Below are 22,511 nucleotides of genomic sequence, written 5' to 3'. Positions count from 1 at the left end.
TGTTGCAAAATTACAACTCTCAGCATGCCCGGACAGCCAACGGCTGTCCGGGCATGCTGGGAGTTGTAGTTTTGCAACAGCTGGAGGCACCCCTGATTTGGAAACACTGACCTATACTATATACTACTATATAGTGCAACATGCTGGGAGTTGTAGTTTTCATTTGGGGCAGCTGCTGTATCAGGGCATGCTGGGAGTTGTAGTTTTGCAACAGCTGGAGGCACCCCTGATTTGGAAACACTGACCTATACTATATACTACTATATAGTGCAACATGCTGGGAGTTGTAGTTTTCATTTGGGGCAGCTGCTGTATCAGGGCATGCTGGGAGTTGTAGTTTTGCAACAGCTGGAGGCACCCCTGATTTGGAAACACTGACCTATACTATATACTACTATATAGTGCAACATGCTGGGAGTTGTAGTTTTCATTTGGGGCAGCTGCTGTATCAGGGCATGCTGGGAGTTGTAGTTTTGCAACAGCTGGAGGCACCCCTGATTTGGAAACACTGACCTATACTATATACTACTATATAGTGCAACATGCTGGGAGTTGTAGTTTTCATTTGGGGCAGCTGCTGTATTAGGGCATGCTGGGAGTTGTAGTTTTGCAACAGCTGGAGGCACCCCTGGTTGGGAAACACTGACCTATACTATATACTACTATATAGTCCAACATGCTGGGAGTTGTAGTTTTCATTTGGGGCAGCTGCTGTATCAGGGCATGCTGGGAGTTGTAGTTTTGCAACAGCTGGAGGCACCCCTGGTTTGGAAACACTGACCTATACTATATACTACTATATAGTCCAACATGCTGGGAGTTGTAGTTTTCATTTGGGGCAGCTGCTGTATCAGGGCATGCTGGGAGTTGTAGTTTTGCAACAGCTGGAGGCACTCCTGGTTTGGAAACACTGACCTATTCTATATACTACTATATAGTCCAACATGCTGGGAGTTGTAGTTTTCATTTGGGGCAGCTGCTGTATCAGGGCATGCTGGGAGTTGTAGTTTTGCAACAGCTGGAGGCGCCCCTGGTTGGGAAACACTGACCTATACTATATACTACTATATAGTCCTGTGGTGGTCGCCTTGAGGGTGTGAATTGAGATCGGGATATTGCTGTGCAGGTTATAAAGGGTGTTATTAAGCCTTGCCAGTCGTGACGCCAGGGTGAGGGTTAAATGCTGTATGACTTGGCCTATCGCCACCCTTCCCAAGGACGATAGGTGTTTGCAGAATAATAAAGTATTGTCCACAACCAGAGCTTCGCTGAAAACTTGCGTAAACTTTACTGAAGATTTTCTGTAACATACGAACATAAGAACAGTCTTTGTAACAGAATCTATGAACAGCTTGGCTGAGATTGACTGTTGGTTGGGACTTTTCGTAAATTCTTTAACTTGTAGGGATTTAGTATGCGCAGATCTGCTGGATTTAGGGTTATGTTTAGGTCCAGGGTCCTTGCCAATAATTACGGGGAATTTAGAAGAACTCACTGTGTAATTCAGCGGAGGCCACAAGGCTTTGGCCTAGTAATTGTCGCTGAAAGTTGCGGAGGTCCTACCTCATTCAGTGACAGCAACCCAAGAGAGAGAATAATGGCCGCAGCTCCCTTATATGGGCGGGCAGGGGCTGGCCGTTCTAGGATTGGTCCACGCCATCTGTCAATCAGCCTCACAAGGCATTGTGGGTATCACATGGCCTATGAACCTCCAAAGGTCTTTTGCATTAACCATAGAGACTAAAGCCTCGTCACGTGACCCGCAGGTCCTGCGACGCCAGCGCAAGGTAAGTACACTTTTATATACATTTATTTACATTTACCTGAGTCATATATTAATTATTTAAGGGGTGACTAGGAGAAGACTAAACCTGAGGACCCCACAGTTCCTAGGAACTCTGACTTTTGGGACCCCTACCAAGGGACTGTATGTAATACGGTACCGGGACACCCCAGTCCAACATGCTGGGAGTTGTAGTTTTGCAACAGCTGGAGGCACCCCTGGTTTGGAAACACTGACCTAAACTATATACTACTATATAGTCCAACATGCTGGGAGTTGTAGTTTTCGTTTGGGGCAGCTGCTGAGCCACAGGCTGTATCAGGGCATGCTGGGAGTTGTAGTTAGTAACTAACTGAAACTCACAAATTTAATTAAAAAAAGCCATCAAAAAAGTCCCATCAAAACAAAAATGATACCATTAAAAACTGCAGATCGGGGCGCAAAAAATGAGCCTCATACATCCCTGTATAAGAAGGAATAAAAAAGTTATAGGGGTCAGAATAGGACAAAATTTCCCCCACATATGTGTGTCCTGTGATGTCACGCATATATAATTAATTAGTTATGCAAATTAGCATGGCCGGTATTTTTTTTCCAACAAAGGTGGCGACCCTACTAGGTGAACGTGGTCCAGGCCCCTGTGTGTACACTCACTGACCCACAGGGGGCTGAGGTAGGAATAGCGCCTGGTCCTGGGGCCCGAGGGGGTAGAAAAGCCTCTCTGCTCCTAGGAGCCGCTGTTATACGGCAGGAATGTCAGATATACTTACGGATGCGCAGCCAGACTGTCATATCCTCCAAGACTGTCAGCGAGTGCAAACACCTGAGGAAATAAGAATTCTGTCTTTTTTACTTTGCTGCTCTACTTTATACTCCATTAAAGGGGTACTCCGGTGGAAAACATTTTTTTTTTTAATCAGCTGGTGCCAGAAAATTAAACAGATTTGTAAATGACTTCAATTAAAAAATCTTTATCCTTCCAGTACTTTTTAGCAGCTGTATGCTACAGAGGAAATTCTATTCTTTTTGAATTTCTTTTTTGTCTTGTCCACAGTGCTCTCTGCTGACACCTCTGCCCGTGTCAGGAACTGTCCTGAGCAGCATAGGTTTGCAATGGGGATTTTCTCCTGCCCTGGACAGTTCCTGACACGGGCAGAGGTGTCAGCAGAGAGCACTGTGGACAAGACAAAAAAGAAACTCAAAAAGAATAGAATTTCCTCTGTAGCATACAGCTGCTAAAAAGTACTGGAAGGGTAAAGATTTTTTTAAGAGAAGTAATTTACAAATCTGTTTAACTTTCTGGCACCAGTTGATTTAAAAAAAGACAATGTTTTCCCCCGGAGTACCCCTTTAAGGGGTACTCCGGTGGAAAACATTATTTTTTTAAATCAACTGGTGCCAGAAAGTTAAACAGATTTGTAAATTACTTCTGTTAAAACAATCTTAATCCTTCCAGTACTTATTAGCTGCTGAATACTACAGAGGAAATTCTTTTCTTTTTGGAACACAGAGCTCTCTGCTGACATCTCGAGCACAGTGCTCTCTTCTGACATCTCTGTCCATTTTAGGAACTGTTCAGAGCAGCATATATTTTCTATGGGGATTTTCTCCTACTCTGGACAGTTCTTAAAATGGACAGAGATGTCAGCAGAGAGCACTGTGCTCGTGATGTCAGCAGAGAGCTCTGTGTTCCAAAAAGAAAATAATTTCCTCTGTAGTACTCAGCAGATAATAAGTACTGGAAGGATTAAGATTTTTTTTAATAGAAGTAATTTACAAATCTGTTTATCATTCTGGCACCAGTTGATTTAAAAAAAAAAAAAAAAAAAAAAGTTTTCCACCGGAGAACCCCTTTAAGTGCTGAGTATTTGCAGATTAGAAGCTGTTTGAGCACATATTTAGAGATCAGAGAAATAACAGGCACTTAGTGATATGGTCAATGTTTGGAATCACAACATTAATATGGTAAATATACCAGCAGGTGCCAACAATGGTTTGGTAAATGCTTCCTAATCTGTGCCAAGAGGTGTCCGCAATATTGTTACCACAAGGCAAGAGAGTCAGTCACTACTGCTTATCCCATATCTACAGCCAGGGGGTTGTCCAGAAATATAAAACGCACCAAGATGGCGTTATTGGAATCTAATAGAACTCTGTAAATGTGACTGCAATGGTGATCTATGGAAGTGATTACAATATTAAAGGGGTATTCCAGGAAAAAACTTTATTTTTTCATATCAACTGGCTCCAGAAAGTTAAACAGATTTGTAAATTACTTCTATATAAAAAAAAAAAAAAAAAAAAAATCTTAATCCTTCCAATAATTATCAGCTGCTGAAGTTGAGTTGTTCTTTTCTGTCTGACCACAGTGCTCTCTGCTGACACCTCTGTCTGTCTCAGAGTAGAAGAGGTTTGCTATGGGGATTTGCTTCTACTCTGGACAGTTCCCGAGACAGATGTCCTCACAGAGCACTTAGACAGAAAAGAACAACTCAACTTCAGCAGCTCATAAGTACTGAAAGGATTTAATGTAATTAATTTACAAATCTCTTTAACTTTCTGGAGCCAGTTGATATACGTATAAAAAAAGAGTTTTTTTTTTTTTTTTCCTGGATAACCCCTTTAAAGGGAAAGGATAAGTTTATTGGGGGAAACTGTACAATAGAAAGGAGGGTCTAGTACCATGTTGGGCACCTTTAGCCTTGATACAAGATGAGATATAGCTAGGGCACTGAGGTATACAGGTTCCCTATGACAGTGTTTCCCAACAGGGTGCCTCCAGCTGTTGCAAAACTACAACTCCCAGCATGCCCGGACAGCCTTTGGCTGTCCGGGCATGCTGGGAGTTGTAGTTTTGCAACAGCTGGAGGCACCCAGGTTGGGAAACACTGCCCTATGGTATGCTGTGGCACATTTGCCCACAGATGTTACAGCTGGGCCTGTAGACTCTGCACCCTTGTAGGTTGCTAAAGCTGGCTCCCCATAGATTAGAGGAGTCCGGCTACCGTAAATTATGCCACCCCACACCCTTATACTGGGAGTTGGACCAGTGAAATGTTCCAATTAGAGATGAGCGAACTTACAGTAAATTCGATTCGTCACGAACTTCTCGGCTCGGCAGTTGATGACTTTATACTGCGTAAATTAGTTCAGCTTTCCGGTGCTCAGGTGGGCTGGAAAAGGTGGATACAGTCCTAGGAAAGAGTCTCCTAGGACTGTATCCACCTTTTCTAGAGCACCGGAAAGCTGAACTAATTTATGCAGGAAAATTCATCAACTGCCGAGCCGAGAAGTTCGTGACGAATCGAATTTACTGTAAGTTCGCTCATCTCTAGTCCCAATGTAAGGTTCTCTTCATGGCGTTGCAAATGTGGTCTCCATCAAATCTCCAGTTATCATTGCATCCGGAATATAAGCGGGACTCTTCCCCAAAGAGCACAGACCGCCATTCCAGCCGCCATTCCTGACTTGCTCTGTACCATAAGCTTGTGTGCTGTATTTGATGTTGCAATTTCAATCCTAAAGGGGAACTCCACTGGAAAAAATTTTTTTAATAAATCAACTGGTGCCAGAAAGTTAAACAGATTTGTAAATTACTTCTATTAAAAAATCTTAATCCTTCCAGTACTTATCAGCTGCTGTATGTTCCACAGGAAGTTCTTTTTCTTTTTGAATTTCTTTTCTGTCTGACCACAGTGCTCTCTGCTGACACCTCTGACCATTTTAGGAACAATCCAGAGCAGGAGAGGTTTCCTCTGGGGATTTGTTTCTACTCTGGACAGTTCCTAAAATGGACAGAGGTGTCAGCAGAGAGCACTGTGGTCCGAAGGGAAAGAACTACACAACTTCCTGTGGAGCATACAGCAGCTGATAAGTACTAGAAGGATTAAGATTTTTATATAGAAGAAATTTACAAATCTGTTTAACTTTCTGGCACCGGTTGATTTATAAAATTAATGTTTTCCAGTGGAGTACCCCTTTAAGGAGAAAAAGTTACATCGAAACTACTCCCAGTATTATGGTGTGGGGGGCATAATGTATTGTAGCCGGACCCCTCTTATGGTCATTTCAGGTGCACTAGTAGCTCACATTGCTTTGATTTGGTTGTGGAACCAGTGGTACGGTGATTTCCCAGGAGGTAGTTTTTAAAATGACTCCAGGCTGCATGTCGCTTGTTCTACAAATATACAGGGTCGGCCATTTCTATGGATCCACCTTAATAAAATGGGAATGGTTGGTGATATTAACTTCCTGTTTGTGGCACATTAGTATATGTGAGGGGGGAAACTTTTCAAGATGGGTGGTGACCATGTCGGCCATTTTGAAGTCGGCCATTTTGAATCCAACTTTTGTTTTTTTCAATAGGAAGAGGGTCATGTGACACATCAAACCTATTGGGAATTTCACAAGAAAAACAATGATGTTCTTGGTTTTAACATAACTTTATTCTTTCATGAGTTATTTACAAGTTTCTGACCACTTATAAAATGTGTTCAATGTGCTGCCCATTGTGTTGGATTGTCAATGCAACCCTCTTCTCTATATACTGCTATATACTACTATATACACCGCAGGAGAAATGCTAGCACAGGCTTCAAGTATCCGTAGACACTTATATATATTACTATATACACCGCAGGAGAAATGCTAGCACAGGCCTCCAGTATCCGTATACACTGCTATATACTACTATATACACCGCAGGAGAAATGCTAGCACAGGCTTCCAGTATCCGTATACACTGCTATATACTACTATATACACCGCAGGAGAAATGCTAGCACAGGCTTCCAGTATCCGTATACACTGCTATATACTACTATATACACCGCTGGAGAAATGCTAGCACAGGCTTCCAGTAACTGTATACACTGCTACATACTACTATATACACCGCAGGAGAAATGCTAGCACAGGCTTCCAGTATCCGTATACACTGCTATATACTACTATATACACCGCAGGAGAAATGCTAGCACAGGCTTCCAGTATCCGTATACACTGCTATATACTACTATATACACCGCAGGAGAAATGCTAGCACAGGCTTCCAGTATCCGTATACACTGCTATATACTACTATATACACCGCAGGAGAAATGCTAGCACAGGCTTCCAGTGTCCGTATACACTGCTATATACTACTATATACACCGCAGGAGAAATGCTAGCACAGGCTTCCAGTATCCGTAGTTTCAGGTGCTGCACATCTCGTATCTTCACAGCATAGACAATTGCCTTCAGGTGACCCCAAAGATAAAAGTCTAAGGGGGTCAGACGGGGAGACCTTGGGAGCCATTCAACTGGCCCACGACGATCAATCCACTTTCCAGGAAACTTTTCATCTAGGAATGCTCGGACCTGACACCCATAATGTGGTGGTCACCATCTTGGTGGAAAAACTCCGGGAACGTGCAGCTTCAGTGCATAAAGCGGGAAACACATCAAGTGGATTGGTCATCGTGGGCCCGTTGAATGGCCCCCAAGGTCTCCCGATCTGACCCCCTTAGACTTTTATCTTTGGGGTCATCTGAAGGCAATTGTCTATGCTGTGAAGATACGAGATGTGCAGCACCTGAAACTACGGATACTGGAAGCCTGTGCTAGCATTTCTCCTGCGGTGTATATAGTATATAGCAGTGTATACAGATACTGGAAGCCTGTGTTAGCATTTCTCCTGCGATGTATATAGTAGTATATAGCAGTGTATACAGATACTGGAAGCCTGTGCTAGCATTTCTCCTGCGGTGTATATAGTAGTATATAGCAGTGTATACGGATACTGGAAGCCTGTGCTAGCATTTCTCCTGCGGTGTATATAGCAGTGTATACGGATACTGGAAGCCTGCGCTAGCATTTCTCCTGCTGTGTATATAGTAGTATATAGCAGTGTATACGGATACTGGAAGCCTGTGCTAGCATTTCTCCTGCGGTGTATATAGTAGTATATAGCAGTGTATACGGATACTGGAAGCCTGTGCTAGCATTTCTCCTGCGGTGTATATAGTAGTATATAGCAGTATATACGAATACTGAAGCCTGTGCTAGCATTTCTCCTGCGGTGTATATAGTAGTATATAGCAGTGTATATACTGGAAGCCTGTGCTAGCATTTCTCCTGCGGTGTATATAGTAGTATATAGCTGTGTATACAGATACTGGAAGCCTGTGCTAGCATTTCTCCTGCGGTGTATATAGTAGTATATAGCAGTGTATACGAATACTGGAAGCCTGTGCTGTCATTTCTCCTGCGGTGTATATAGTAGTATATAGCAGTGTATACGGATACCGGAAGCCTGTGCTAGCATTTTTCCTGCGGTGTATATAGTATTATATAGCAGTATATAGAGAAGAGGGTTGCATTGACAATCCAACACAATGGGCAGCACATTGAACACATTTTATAAGTGGTCAGAAACTTGTAAATAACTCATGAAAGAATAAAGTTACGTTAAAACCAAGCACATCATTGTTTTTCTTGTGAAATTCCCAATAAGTTTGATGTGTCACATGACCCTCTTCCTATTGAAAAAAACAAAAGTTGGATTCAAAATGGCCGACTTCAAGATGGCCGCCATGGTCACCACCCATCTTGAAAAGTTTCCCCCCTCAGATATACTAATGTGCCACAAACAGGAAGTTAATATCACCAACCATTCCCATTTTATTAAGGTGGATCCATAGAAATGGCCCACCCTGTATATATATCTTATGTATATCAGACTCATTTTACTAACCCCTTTAAGCTTCCTTTGAGGGTGCCGTACATAGGAGGTTTATATACATTTGTAGTCATTTACCTTCAGGCTCCTGAGGAAGATCTTTGCATGCTCCAGGTTGCCTTTAATGTAAATTGCCATCATCCCTCCAGCTCCAGTGCTCTGACGCTTGGTGAGCTCGTACTGTGGGTGAGATGGCAGCCCTGAAACAAGAGGGTCACAGTGTATAGGAGGAGTCCAGGTGAGGACATTGTGGTGTTATATGGGGGCACATGGAGTGAGACGCTAGACATGTTGGGATGCAGTGTGTTTAGTGGGTTGTATGGACCCCAAAGCTATGAGGATTGCGACTAAACTTTGTTCTCCCAATCAGCTTTTTGTCTGCCTTTCGTCACGTCTTGTTCGTGTTGTCACGGCCACGCCCCCTCAATGCAAGCCTATGGGAGGGGGCGTGACGGATGTCACGCCCCCTCCCATAGGCTTGCATTGATGGGGCGTGGCCGTGACGTCACGAGCGGGGGTTTGGCCGTGACGTCACGAGCCGCCGGGCTCAACAGGGAGATCGCGGGAGAAAGGGGATAAGATGTCTAGAAGTGGAGTGCCCCTTTAAACTCGTTTGGCCGTGGACCCAATGGTATGGCCATTTTTTTCCAAAGTGTTTTTCAACACAACAACATGCAAAATATGGTTGGATAAGAGGATGGTCTTCTCAAAGAAGTGTTCTAAAGAGTCCAGGTGAGGATATTGTGGTATTATATGGGGGCACATGGAGTGAGACACTAGACATATTGGGACGCAGTGAGCTTAGTGGGTAGTATGGACACCAAAGCTATAAGGATTACAACTAAATTCTGTTCTCACAATCAGCATTTTGTTTACTTTAATTAGGCCATTACTACTAGGAGGGTACTAATTCTCATTGGGGGATACAGTTGGGTGTCTAACAGGCAATGCTCTCTGGGAAAAAAGGTATGCAAATGATCTCTCCTCCGGAAGGAACCCATAGCTTATATACTATACTTGGCATTCACAGCATTGAGACAAGGGACCCCAGAATTTGAACCATGGACTAACCATGATCCCAAACACACTGCCCGGGATATGAAGGAGTGGCTTCGTAAGAAGCATTTTTAGGTCCTGGAGTGGCCTAGCCAGTCTCCAGATCTCAACCCCATTAGTGCCATCTTTAAGTACCTGATTTGTAATTCAATATCTCACAAGGGTACAGACCAAACCAGAGACACTCAACTGCATCATTGATAATACTTAGATTTACCTGGAAATAGAATTTTGTCAACACGAGGATCCTTCTCCAGAAACATGGCCGCTGCCAGAGCGTTATGGAAATGTTGCCTCATTCTGAGATGTAAGGTCTTCAGGCCGCGGTTGCACAGGTAGCATTCAAGAGGGGATGGGATGGCGCCAAGATCTGTAGGATATAAGAACATTTCTGCTGGAAAACTGCAGCATGAAAACCTGGAGAAAACATATAAGTCATGTCTTGGATTTAAGAACACGCAGCGGGATTTTGTGCTGTACCACTACTGCCATGTATTAAAGGATTCCTGTAATTTGGAAAAACTTTTGGCATTTTATAATGACATGTGTGACAGCCACGGGGAACTGGACAGACTGTGGTACGTGACTCATGACTTGGAGTTCGTGACACCAGGGCACCGTTAACCTACAGGGACCGAGGTTGTCACAGCTTCTTCTGGGCCAGGCGCGGGATAATGAATACATAGATGTCAGGTTATGGATAACTGTCTCTTTACTGATGATCGAGGTAGCAGGTCTTTTACAATACAGAAGTTTATGCAGTGAGATAGGCAGAGTGGAACCAGGGGAGCCTAATGCCTTTCAAGAAGTTGTAGTGGCCATTGAATGCAGCCTGAAGATTAGTGGCAGCACACCCTGACTGAAAGCTTTAACTTGAAGGACCAAAGTAGATATATTCCCCACGAGGGGGGAGGGGGTTATCTATCTAATTTGAAGAGGGGAATTATCAACCTACCTACTGAGGTGTGATATTGTGGGTAAAAAAGTATTTAGTCAGCCTTCAAATGTGCAAGTTCTCCCACTTATAAAGATGAGAGGCTGCTGTAATTTTCATCATAGGTTATAACCTCAACTATGAGAGACAGAATGAGAAAAAAAAAAAAAAAAAGGCATAAAATCCCATTGACTGATTTTTAAATAATTTATTTGCAAATTATGGTGGAAAATAAGTATTTGGTCAATAAGAAAAGTTCATCTCAATACTTTGTTATATCCCCTTTTTTGGCAATGACAGAGATCAAATGTTTTCTGTAAGTCTTCACAAGGTTTTCACACACTGTTGCTGGTATTTTGCCCCATTCCTCATGCAGATCTCCTCTAGAGCAGTGATGTTTTGGGGCTGTCGCTGGGCAACACGGATTTTCTACTCCCACCAATGCTTTTCTATGGGGTTGAGATCTGGAGACTGGCTAGGCCACTCCAGGACTTTGAAATGCTTCTTACAAAGCCACTCCTTCATTGCCCGGGTGGTGTGTTTTGGATCATTGCCATGCTGAAAGACTCAGCCACGTTTCATCTTCAATGCCCTTGCTGATGGAAGGAGGTTTTCACTCAAAATCTCATGATACATGGCCCCATTCATTCTTTACTTTACACGGATCAGTCCTCCTGATCCCTTAGCAGAAAAACAGCCCCAAAGCATGATGTTTCCACCCCCATGCTTCACAGTAGGTATGGTGTTCTTTAGATGCAACTAAGCATTCTTTTTCCTCCAAACACGACGAGTTGAGTTTTTACCAAAAAGTTCTACTTTGGTTTCATCTGACCATATGACATGCTCCCAATCATCTTCTGGATCATCCAAATGCTCTCTAGCAAACTTCAGACAGGCCCGGACATGTACTGGCTTAACCAGGAGGACACGTCTGGCACTGCATGATTTGAGTCCCTGGCGCTGTAGTGTGTTACTGATGGTAGCCTTTGTTACTTTGGTCCCAGCTCTCTGCAGTTCATTCACTAGGTCCCCCTGTGTGGTTCTGGGATTTTTGCTCACCGTTCTTGTGATCATTTTGACACCATGGGGTGAGATCTTGAGTGGAGCCCCAGATTGCGGGAGATTATCAGTGGTCTTGTATGTCTTCCATTTTCTAATAATTGCTCACACAGTTGATTTCTTCACACCAAGCTGCTTGCCTATTGCAGATTCAGTCTTCCCAGCCTGGTGCAGGTCTACAATTTTGTTTCTGGTGTCCTTCGACAGCTCTTTGGTCTTGGCCATAGTGGAGTTTGGAGTGTGACTGTTTGAGGTTGTGGACAGGTGTCTTTTATACTGACAACAAGTGGAGGACAGAGGAGACTCTTAAAGAAGAAGTTACAGGTCTGTGAGAGACAGAAATCTTGCTTGTTTGTAGGTGACCAAATACTTATTTTCCACCAAAATTTGCTAATAAATTCTTTAAAAATCAGACAATGGGATTTTATGGAATTTTTTGTCTCATTATGTCTCTCATAGTTGAGATTATAACCTATGATGAAAATTACAGGCCTCTTATCTTTTTAAGGGTGGGTTTACACTGTGGAATCTCCGCTCGCTGAATTCCGCGTGCGGAGATTCCTCCTGGCGGCCGCCACGAGGATGCTTCTGCGCTAGGGCCGCGGGGCACTAAGCCGTCACCATTGAAAGCTATGCAGTGCTCGCAGAATCCGCGCAAAGAATGAACATGTTCTTTCTTTGCGCGGAACAATTTCAGTGGCTAAATTGTCCGCCGCAGAAATTCCGCAGTGTAAACGGGTCTCGCGGAGACCCATTCACACTAATGTTAAGTTCACACTGTGGAATTCCCTGCGGAACGTGCACAATTGGTGGCTGACTAAATACTTTTTTGCGCCATTGTACTTGGGGCATCTACCTAATAAGGGTGAATTACCTACCCACCACCATACAATCCTCCTACCCTCCCCCCAACTAGCTTACCTACTCCCTCATAATATGCAGGGCACCAAGGGAGCCATTATTTAGGGACTTAAGGGTAAGGAAGAGGTGGAGAATGTGCTACAAAGGTGCAGATTCTAATATGCTTGTTGTCTGGCAGATTCTGCATAGACGAGTTAGGGTTGGAAGACGTCTTTATGACGGTCCGAGCAAAATAGAGAAGAAAGAGGACGACTTCAAGAAGATGCCCTCTGCGAGTCACTGGATATAGATGCACTGTAATCATGTATACGGTCTACCAATATAATGTCACTGTATGGGGGGTATTGGTCTGTGCACAGTGGTTTTTATTCAGTATCAGTATGGTGGTAATGGTGTTGGTCATGGTGACTCATCTTTCACACTTTGAAATAAACAGGGACACCTGTCTTTAGAAGGAGCCCATGCTCATTTACATACTTTCAGTGGTGACCTACGCTGATGCATTGGGCGCCACAGAAATTATTGTGTTAGTTACCAGGGATGTGTACAGATCACCGATCTGGATACATCTCTACAAAAGCTGCAGCCCACTTGTGATAATGCCCGCTACAACTGCAGATTTCAGTGCAGGAATACCGCAGATTTTCTGCTGAGGAAAATCCACAGCATTTATGTGTGGCCATTAGAGATGAGCGAATTTACAGTAAATTCGATTCGTCACGGACTTCTCGGCTCGGCAGTTGATGACTTATCCTGCATAAATTAGTTCAGCTTTCAGGTGCACCCGTGGGCTGGAAAAGGTGGATACAGTCCTAGGAGACTCTTTCCTAGGACTGTATCCACCTTTTCCAGCCCACCGGAGCACCGGAAAGCTGAACTAATTTATGCAGGATAAGTCATCAACTGCCGAGCCGAGAAGTTCGTGACGAATCGAATTTACTGTAAATTCGCTCATTTCTAGTGGCCATGTCCTAAAGGTAGATTTGTAACCTCTTGCTCCCCTAGTGGCAAACTCTGTGAATTGCAATTATTTGAACCGACAAGTGTCCAGACCCTTCCATAATCCTAGGAACGAAAACTCATCATTACGTCTTTACTCACCCATCTGAAGCAACTTTAACTTTTCGTACAGTGTGTCGCAGTTTACAGACACCAATCCCATGAGGACATCAGAGTGGCCTGAAACACCAAGAGCGAAATGTGATTTTTCTCTGTAAAAGTAAAAACGTTCAAATGAAAAGGCTATTTTGGGGGATATTTGCTGTGCGTTCTTGGGAAACTGTCTCATTTACCAACTAACAGAAGGGCGGATCATCCCCCCCCCCCATACACCCTGTGGGGGGCTCACTTACCATTCATATATTTGGTTGCGGAATACATACAGATATCTGCTCCCAGAGACAATGGCCGCTGGAGGGAAAAAAGGGTTAATCGTTACTGTTCGCAATACATCATCTCTATGCAAAATAAACGATTTAAGGCTGCACTCACACCACGTTTTTGCAACAGTTCCCGTATACAGTGATCCCTCAACTTACAATGGCCTCAACATACAATAGTTTCAACATACAATGGTCTTTTCTGGACCATTGTAAGTTGAAACCAGACTCAACATGCAATGCTACGGACAGTCCAGATCTGTGAAACGTGTCAATGGCTGGAAGATCCGACCAATCAGAATGGGCATTCACTGGTAAAACCCCTATATTACTGAAGTGTATGACTGATATCTAGTAGCGCCCCCTACAGTACAGGAAGGTATTACATGTTCTGTACATTTTACCTGTATTACTGAAGTGCATGCACTGACTGGTGTCTGGTAGCGACCCCTACAGTACAGGGAGGTATTACATGTTCTGTATTCTTTACCTGTATTACTGAAGTGTATGCACTGACTGATATCTAGTAGCGCCCCCTACAGTACAGGAAGGTATTACATGTTCTGTACTCTTTATCTGTATTACTGAAGTGTATGCACTGACTGATATCTAGTAGCGCCCCCTACAGTACAGGAAGGTATTACATGTTCTGTACATTTTACCTGTATTACTGAAGTGTATGCACTGACTGATATCTAGTAGCACCCCCTACAGCACAGGAAGGTATTACATGTTCTGTACATTTTACCTGTATTACTGAAGTGTATGCACTGACTGATATCTAGTAGCACCCCCTACAGTACAGGAAGGTATTACATGTTCTGTACACTTTACCTGTACCAGGGTTACCTGCTCCTCTGGACATCAGGTGAGGTCGGCTCCATGTTACTTTTTTAGGACACTGTGTACTGTACAAGACCCCGAAGAAGCTCCTGTCCTCTACATAGACCAGTGTTTCCCAAGGAGGGTGCCCCCAGCTGTTGAAAAACTACAACTCCCAGCATGCCCGGACAGCCTTCGGCTGTCCGGGCATGGTGGGAGTTGTAGTTTTGCAACAGCTGGGGGCTCCATGCTTGGGAAACACTTACACAGACAGTGATTACAGCTCCCAGCAGATCTTTCTTACTTTTATATGTAAGGATTTGCTTTATCTATATTAGTTATCTACTTACATTTCTTTAATCCTCACTTTTTCCTAATTTTTTTGGATGACAATTTTGGTGCCTTTAGAACCAATTACCAGGTTTCCATAGAGTTCTGGTCTCAACATACAATGGTTTCAACATACAATGGTCGTCCTGGAACCAATTAATATTGTAACTTGAGGGACCACTGTACGTTTTCAATGGGAAAACCGTACGGAACCGCATTGAAAACCGTATGCATTGACTCTCCATTGAAAACCGTAAGCCAAAAGATGCATCAGGTTGTGTCCGTTTTGCATCCTGTACGGTTTTGTCAGTTTTTTTTTTTACCAGTACCCAAATCCATAGTCTACCACATTTTTTGGTTCGGGTGAAAAACTGTATTGAACTGTATACGTTTTTTTTTTAACATGGGAGTCAATGGGAACCCTACAGAACTGTATGTGGGTACGGTTCCATCCGGTTTTCACCATACGGTTTTTTACTTTGCACAGTTTTTTTTCTTGGAATTTCAATCAAACAAGTCAAACTTTATTCAAAATGGAGAGGAAAGTTAAAAACGCATACATTTTTTTTTTCTTACAAAACGGATGCAACCGGACATCATTTTGCAAACTGTATACAGGTTTTTAACTGTATACGGGTTGAAATTTGTACACACGTTTTGATACAGTTTAGTCAGGTTTCGAGGAATCCGTTTTTCATCAAAAACCTGATACAGGAAAACTTTTTTTCAACTGGCTCCAGAAAGTTAAACAGATTTGTAAATGACTTCTATTAAAAAAATCTTAATCCTTTCAGTACTTATGAGCTTCTGAACTTAAGGTTGTTCTTTTCTGTCTAAGTGCTCTCTGATGACACGTATCTCGGGAAACGCCCAGTTTAGAAGAGGTTTGCTATGGGGATTGGCTTCTAAACTGGGCGTTTCCCGAGACACGTGTCATCAGAGAGCACTTAGAAAGAAAAGAACAACCTTAACTTCAGAAGCTCATAAGTACTGAAAGGATTAAGATTTTTTTAATAGAAGTCATTTACAAATCTGTTTAACTTTCTGGAGCCAGTTGATATATATTTATATAAAAAAAGTTTTTTCCTGGATAACCCCAAACAGAATTTTTCTCAAAATTGTCGATTATGAACGAAGCCTCAAACATTGTAAAAAAAAAATCCATCACTTCTATCAAATTTTCCTTATTCTGCTATTCCGCTTGAATTCAACTCAGAAAAGCGGACTGTGAATTTTTATTTATTTTTTTACTTTTTGTGCTTTTAAAACACATATTCCACTCGAATTCAAAGTCACATTAACGGCAATGGGGCTCTGAACGGAATTCCGCAAAATTTAAAGACACATCTTGTAATTTTTTGCAGTATCCAGAATGCGAAATTTCCATGGAGGAATGTCCGCAGTGTGAATTAGACAGTGGAATCCCCATTGAAGGTAATGTGCACTAAAATTGGCAGAATTTTCTAGCAGAATTTTTTGGCGGAATTACGCTCGGAAATTCTGCTGTGTGAACATAGCCGGAAGCTCTACAGCAGCGGTCTTCAACCTGCGGACCTCCAGATGTTGCAAAACTACAACTCCCAGCATGCCCGGACAGCCAACGGCTGTCCGGGCATGCTGGGAGTTGTAGTTTTGCAACATCTGGAGGTCCGCAGGTTGAAGACCGCTGCTGTAGAGCTTCCTGTAGCAAAACCAGATTATTCTTTTACATATTCTTCCACATTTGCAAACCCCACAGAGTTGAAACATTTAGAGACAATTGAGGAGATTTATCAAAACCTGCGCAGGGGAAAAGTTGCTGAGTTGCCCATAGCAACCAATCAGATCGCTTTTTTCATTTTTTAAAAGGCCTCTGAAATATAAAAGAAGCCATCTGATTGGTTGCTATGGGCAACTGGTCAACTTTCCCTCTGCACAGATTTTGATAAATCTCCTCAGATTTGTGCTGATTCAGCGGATATTTTGCTTATACTGTACTGTAATATCCCCATAGGCCTCTATGGCACTTTAAGAATACTGATCGCTGGAGTCCCGCCGCTGGGGACCCCCGTGATCTTGCACGCGGCACCCCATTTATAATCAGTCCCCGGAGCGTGTTCGCTCCGGGTCTGATTACCGGCGACCACAGGGCCGGAGCATTGTGATGTCACGGCTCCGCCCCCGTGTGACGTCACGCTCCGCCCCTCAATGCAAGCCTATGGGAGGGGGCGTGATAGCTGTCACGTGATAGCAGTGTCCCAGCACAACTATTTCAACTACTTCACAACTATTTTTTTTTTTATTTTTTTTATTTCTTTATTTCTTTTAAAAATAAAATTTACAAAATTACCATATACGATTCAGATATACATATCAACATTAAAAAGAGAAAAAAGAGGCCATATAGCCATACTTGTCCTTATCTACATCCGAAAAGTGTGCCTATTCATTATTAATACCCCCCCCCCCCCCCCAACCCTAAAGCCACCCCCACCCCACCTTCTGGCACAGAGAGAGAAGGAAAAATAAAAAAAATTATTAAAAAAAACTTCACAACTATTTCAGCTACGTTCCGCAAGAAGTTGTCATGTGGCTGAGAATGTGGAAATGGACAGGATGCAACAAATACAAATAAACCCACAGTGAGTGTCCTGAACGTTTACCAGAATCACTTACCTGGAAATAGGCGGACATAAAGGTGTTATCCACGGCCAGAAGCACACCTTGATGCTTGTGAACAATATCGGCACAACCTTGTATATCAATGACCACTACATTTGGGTTTGTTGGGGTTTCGATCCACACGAGCTTGGATAGGAAAGAAAACAGGTTTTAGTTAAAGCCAAATCAGTAACTGGGCCGATCCACTACTACGGTGACGTGGTGGGCGCCAATCACTTTCGCTAAATGCCCTTTCCCTAAACGGTACATCCATGAGGTCTTGTGCAATATAACAGCGCCTGCCTGGTGCTCAGCAATGCAGATAATTGGATCGGTCAGCTGTCCCATTAAAGGGGTACTCCACTGGCCAGCGTCCGGAACATTTAGTTCAGAACGCTGGGTGTGGGGGTGAAGACGTCACACCCCCTCAATGCAAGTCTATGGGAGGGGGCGTGACGGACGTCACGCCCCCTCCCATAGACTTGCATTGAGGGGGCGTGGTGTGACGTCATGACCCCCACAGTTCTCACCCAGCATTCTGAACTAAATGTTCCCGGACACTGGGGCAGTGGAGTACCCCTTTAAAAGGGGTGCTCCACTGGCCAGCAATCGGAACAAAATGTTCTGAGCGCTGTTTTCATGCTGCAAGGGTCGGCCACGTCCCTCATGATGTCACGACCACGCCTCCTTAATGCAAGTCTATGGGAGGGGGGCATGATGGCCCTGACACCCCCTCCCATTGACATTGAAGTCACGAGGGGTGTGGCCGACACCCCCCAGCGTGAAAACAGCGCTCAGAACATTTAGTTCTGAATGCTGGCCAGTGGAGTACCTCCCTAAAGTGGTACTCCGATGCCATCCAAAGGATAGGGGATGAGATGTCTGATTGCAGGGGGTCCGACTGCTGGGACCCCTGCAATCTCTTACCGGGCACCCCAGCGTTCTTAACACTTATGTTGAGAACACCGGCAGTGCTATGCTTCGGAGCAACTCTCAAGTCAATGGAAGAGATGGAGATGCAGCGTTTGCGTATCTCTGTATCTCCCAGAGAGATATATCTAGAGATCGCTCGGTGCATGTGACTTACTGGGGGCCGTGCAGAAGATCGCGGGGGTTCCCAGTGGCTGAGACTGAGAGGGGTAAGGAGGAGTTCTGTGTGTTTTAGCCAAGAAAGAGAAAGTCTGGAGTTGGCAGGCAGCAAGAAAGGAGCTCCGGAGGTGCCGTGCTAAGTCTGGGTTCGCACCACGTTTTTGCAATACAGTTTTTTTTTCAGGTTTTTGATAAAAAAACGGATTCCTCAAAACCTGACTAAACTGTATCAAAACGTGTGTACAAAGTTTTATCTGTATACGGTTTGAAAAGTGATGTCCGGTTGCATCCGTTTTTTAAGAAAAAAAAACGCATACGTTTTGAACTTTTCACTCCATTATGAATAAAGTTTCACTTGTTTGATTGAAATTCCAAGAAAAAAAACTGTGCAAAGTCAAAAACCGTATGGTAAAAACTGGATGGATCCGTACGCACAAACAGGTCTGTACGGTTCCCATTGACTCCCATGTAAAAAAAAAAACGTATACGGGTCAATACGGTTTTTCACCTGGACCAAAAACCGTGGTAGGCCACGGTTTTCTGTCCAGAAAAAAAAAAAGTAAATAACTGTGTGGTGTGAAAAATGAAGACAGCCATATGCAATATGGTGCACACGGTTTTGAATGGAAAGTCTATGGGCGCGGTTTTCTGTACAGTTGCATACGTTTGTTTTTTTTAAAACCGTATCCAAAAACTGTATAGAAAATCGTGGTGTGAACCCACCCTAAGGGAGAGAGTCAGCCTTCCAGTACCACTCGCTTAGACTGGACAGTCCCAGAGACAGAGTGGCTTAGAACTTTCAACACAGTGCCCCAGTGAGTTGCAGACCCCAAAGCATTGCAAGGAATTTTGAAGGTCCTTAACCCCTTAAGGACCGGAGGTTTTTCCGTTTTTGCATTTTCGTTTTTTGCTCCTTGCCTTTAAAAAATCATAACTCTTTCAAATTTACACCTAAAAATCCATATGATGGCTTATTTTTTGCGCCACCAATTCTACTTTGTAATGACATCAGTCATTTTGCCCAAAAATCTATGGTGAAGCGGGAAAAAAAATCATTGTGCGACAAAATTTAAAAAAAACCGCTGTTTTGTAACTTTTGGGGGCTTCCGTTTCTACGTAGTACATTTTTCGGTAAAAATGACACCTGATATGTATTCTGTAGGTCCATACGATTAAAATGATACCCTACTTATATAGGTTTGATTTTGTCGGACTTCTGGAAAAAATCATAACTACATGCAGGAAAATTAATACGTTTAAAATTGTCATCTTCTGACCCCTATAACTTTTTTATTTTTCCGTGTATGGGGCGGTATGAGGGCTCATTTTTTGCGCCGTGATCTTAAGTTTTTAACGGTACCATTTTTGCATTGATAGGACTTATTGATCGCTTTTTATTCATTTTTTCATGATATAAAAAGTGACCAAAAATGCACTATTTTGGACTTTGGAATTTTTTTGCGCGCACGCCATTGACCGTGCGGTTTAATTAACGATATATTTTTATAATTCGGACATTTCCGCACGCGGCGATACCATTTATGTTTATTTTTATTTTTATTTACACTGTGTTTTTTCTTTTATGGGAAAAGGGGGGTGATTCAAACTTTTAATAGGGAAGGGGTTAAATGATGTTTATTCACTTTTTTTTTGCACTTTTTTTTTGCAGTGTTATAGGTCCCATAGGGACCTATAACACTGCACACACTGATCTTTTACATTGATCACTGGTTTCTCATAAGAAACCAGTGATCGATGATTCTGCCGCATGACTGCTCATGCCTGGATCTCAGGCACTGAGCTGTCATTCGGCGATCGGACAGCGAGGAGGCAGGTAGGGGCCCTCCCGCTGTCCTGTCAACTGTTCGGGATGCCGCGATTTCACCGCGGCTATCCCGAACAGCCCACTGAGCTAGCCGGCATGCTTTCGGTTTCACTTTAGACGCGGCGTTCAACTTTGAACGCCGCGTCTAAAGGGTTAATAGCGCGCGGCACAGCGATCAATGCCGCGCGCTATTAGCCACGGGTCCCGGCCGTTGTTAGAGGCCGGGCCCGACCCGCTATGACGCGGGGCCACGCCGTGGCCCCGCGTTATAGATCGGGAGTGGACACATGACGTTCCAGTACGTCATGTGTCCTTAAGGGGTTAAAGGGGAACTCCGGTGGAAAACATTTTTTTTTAAGGTCTTTATAAGTCAACTGGTGCCAGAAAGTTAAACAGATTTGTAAATTACTTCTATTAAAAAATCTTTAACCTTCCTGTACTTTTTAGCAGCTGTATGCTACAGAGGAAATTCTATTCTTTTTGAATTTCTTTTTTGTCTTTGCTGACACCTGATGCCCGTATCAGGAACTGTCCAGAGCGGCATAGGTTTGCTATGTGGATTTTCTCCTGCTCTGGACAGTTCCTGACACGGACAGAGGTGTCAGCAGAGAGCACTTTGGACAAGACAAAAAAGATATTCAAAAAGAACAGAATTCCTTTGTAGCATACAGCTGCTAAAAAGTACAGGAAGGGTAAAGATTTTTTAATAGAAGTCATTTACAAATCTGTTTAACTTTCTGGCACCAGTTCATAAAAAAATAGTTTTCCACCAGAGTACCCCTTTAAAGGGGTACTCCGCCCCTGGCATCTTATCCCCTATCCAAAGGATAGGGGATAAGATGTTAGATCGCCGCGGTCCCGCTGCTGGGGACCCTGGTGATCGCTGCTGCAGCACCCCGCCATCATTACTGCACAGAGCAAGTTTGCTCTGTGCGTAATGACGGGTGATACAGGGGCCGGAGCAGCATGACGTCATGGCTCCACCCCTTATGACATCACGGCCCGTCCCCTTAATGCAAGTCTATGGCAGGGGGCGTGATGACCGCCACGCCCCCTCCCATAGACTTGTATTGACGTGGGCGGGTCGTGACATCACGAGGGGCGGAGCCGTGATGTAACGATGCTCCGGCCCCTGTATTGCCCGTCATTACGTGCAGAGGGATCTTGCTCTGCGCAGTAATGATAGCGGGGTGCTGCAGCGGCGATCCCCGGGGTGCCCAGCAGCGGGACCCCGGCGATCTGACATCTTATCCTCTATCCTTTGGATAGGGGATAAGATGTCTAGGGGCAGAGTACCCCTTTAAGTCAGCAAGGGAGGGAAGCAGAAGTGGAAGAGCTGGGCCCAAGTGTACCCTTCTCCCTAGAGACATCTGGACCGAGTAAACAAAGCCATAGCGAGGATTACAGAGTGGAGTCATTTCTTATCCATTGAGTGTTTGTATCAAAAGAGCTTGTTCAATCTGGTTAACTAGATCCAAGAACATTCTAGAAGAGAGAGGAGGATACCGGCCAGCTAGCACCTAACCTGGTAAGCTACAAACGCGGTGATGTCAGTCATAGTCAGTCTCAGTCAAGTCAGTCTCAAGTTAAGTCTGTCTCAAGTCAGCATGGCCCTGCATTAAATTGTCCAAGTCCACCATAAGTCCCAGCAAGCCCTTTGGTCTCTGAAGTCACTGGTCACCTCCTTGGGCCTAGCCAAGCTGTATAGACTATTACATCTGTCTGACTCAGTAAAGCTGCCGTTGTTCCGTAACTTGCTATCGGAGTCATTATTTGCCCCCGTGCCTAGCCCAGGATCCAGCGGTATTCCATGGGGTGGTGTAGAGGATAAACCACACCCTGGCATCACGAACACAAGGGATTAATGCCATATGCCCCAGGGTAATTCCATCTGCCCTCATCACACCCTCACCACACATCTGTGTATGAAGGGGCGCAGATTGAGCTGCACTATCCATGAGGAGAGGTGAGTATCTCACCTCAGGTGGTGCTTATTTCTGACTATGGGCGAG

General features: G+C 43.9%; 1 protein-coding gene across 1 annotated transcript in view; it reads right to left on the bottom strand.

Annotated features, from left to right (window-relative positions):
* The window catches only part of LOC130283359 (cystathionine gamma-lyase-like), a 43,796-nt gene that overhangs the window by 7,262 nt on the left and 14,023 nt on the right, over nucleotides 1-22,511 (bottom strand). Inside the window, exons 5-10 of the mRNA XM_056532747.1 lie at nucleotides 17,601-17,732; nucleotides 13,767-13,824; nucleotides 13,516-13,593; nucleotides 9,778-9,930; nucleotides 8,583-8,704; nucleotides 2,554-2,606 (exon numbers count right to left, since the gene is read on the bottom strand). Coding sequence (XP_056388722.1) covers nucleotides 2,554-2,606; nucleotides 8,583-8,704; nucleotides 9,778-9,930; nucleotides 13,516-13,593; nucleotides 13,767-13,824; nucleotides 17,601-17,732 — 596 coding nt within the window. The remainder of the gene's footprint in view (nucleotides 1-2,553; nucleotides 2,607-8,582; nucleotides 8,705-9,777; nucleotides 9,931-13,515; nucleotides 13,594-13,766; nucleotides 13,825-17,600; nucleotides 17,733-22,511) is intronic.

Source organism: Hyla sarda, chromosome 7 (genome assembly GCF_029499605.1).
Source record: "Hyla sarda isolate aHylSar1 chromosome 7, aHylSar1.hap1, whole genome shotgun sequence".
Lineage (NCBI taxonomy): Eukaryota > Metazoa > Chordata > Amphibia > Anura > Hylidae > Hyla > Hyla sarda.
The sequence above is the reverse complement of the archived record's forward strand: the minus strand, read 5'-3'. Positions and strand labels throughout refer to the sequence as shown.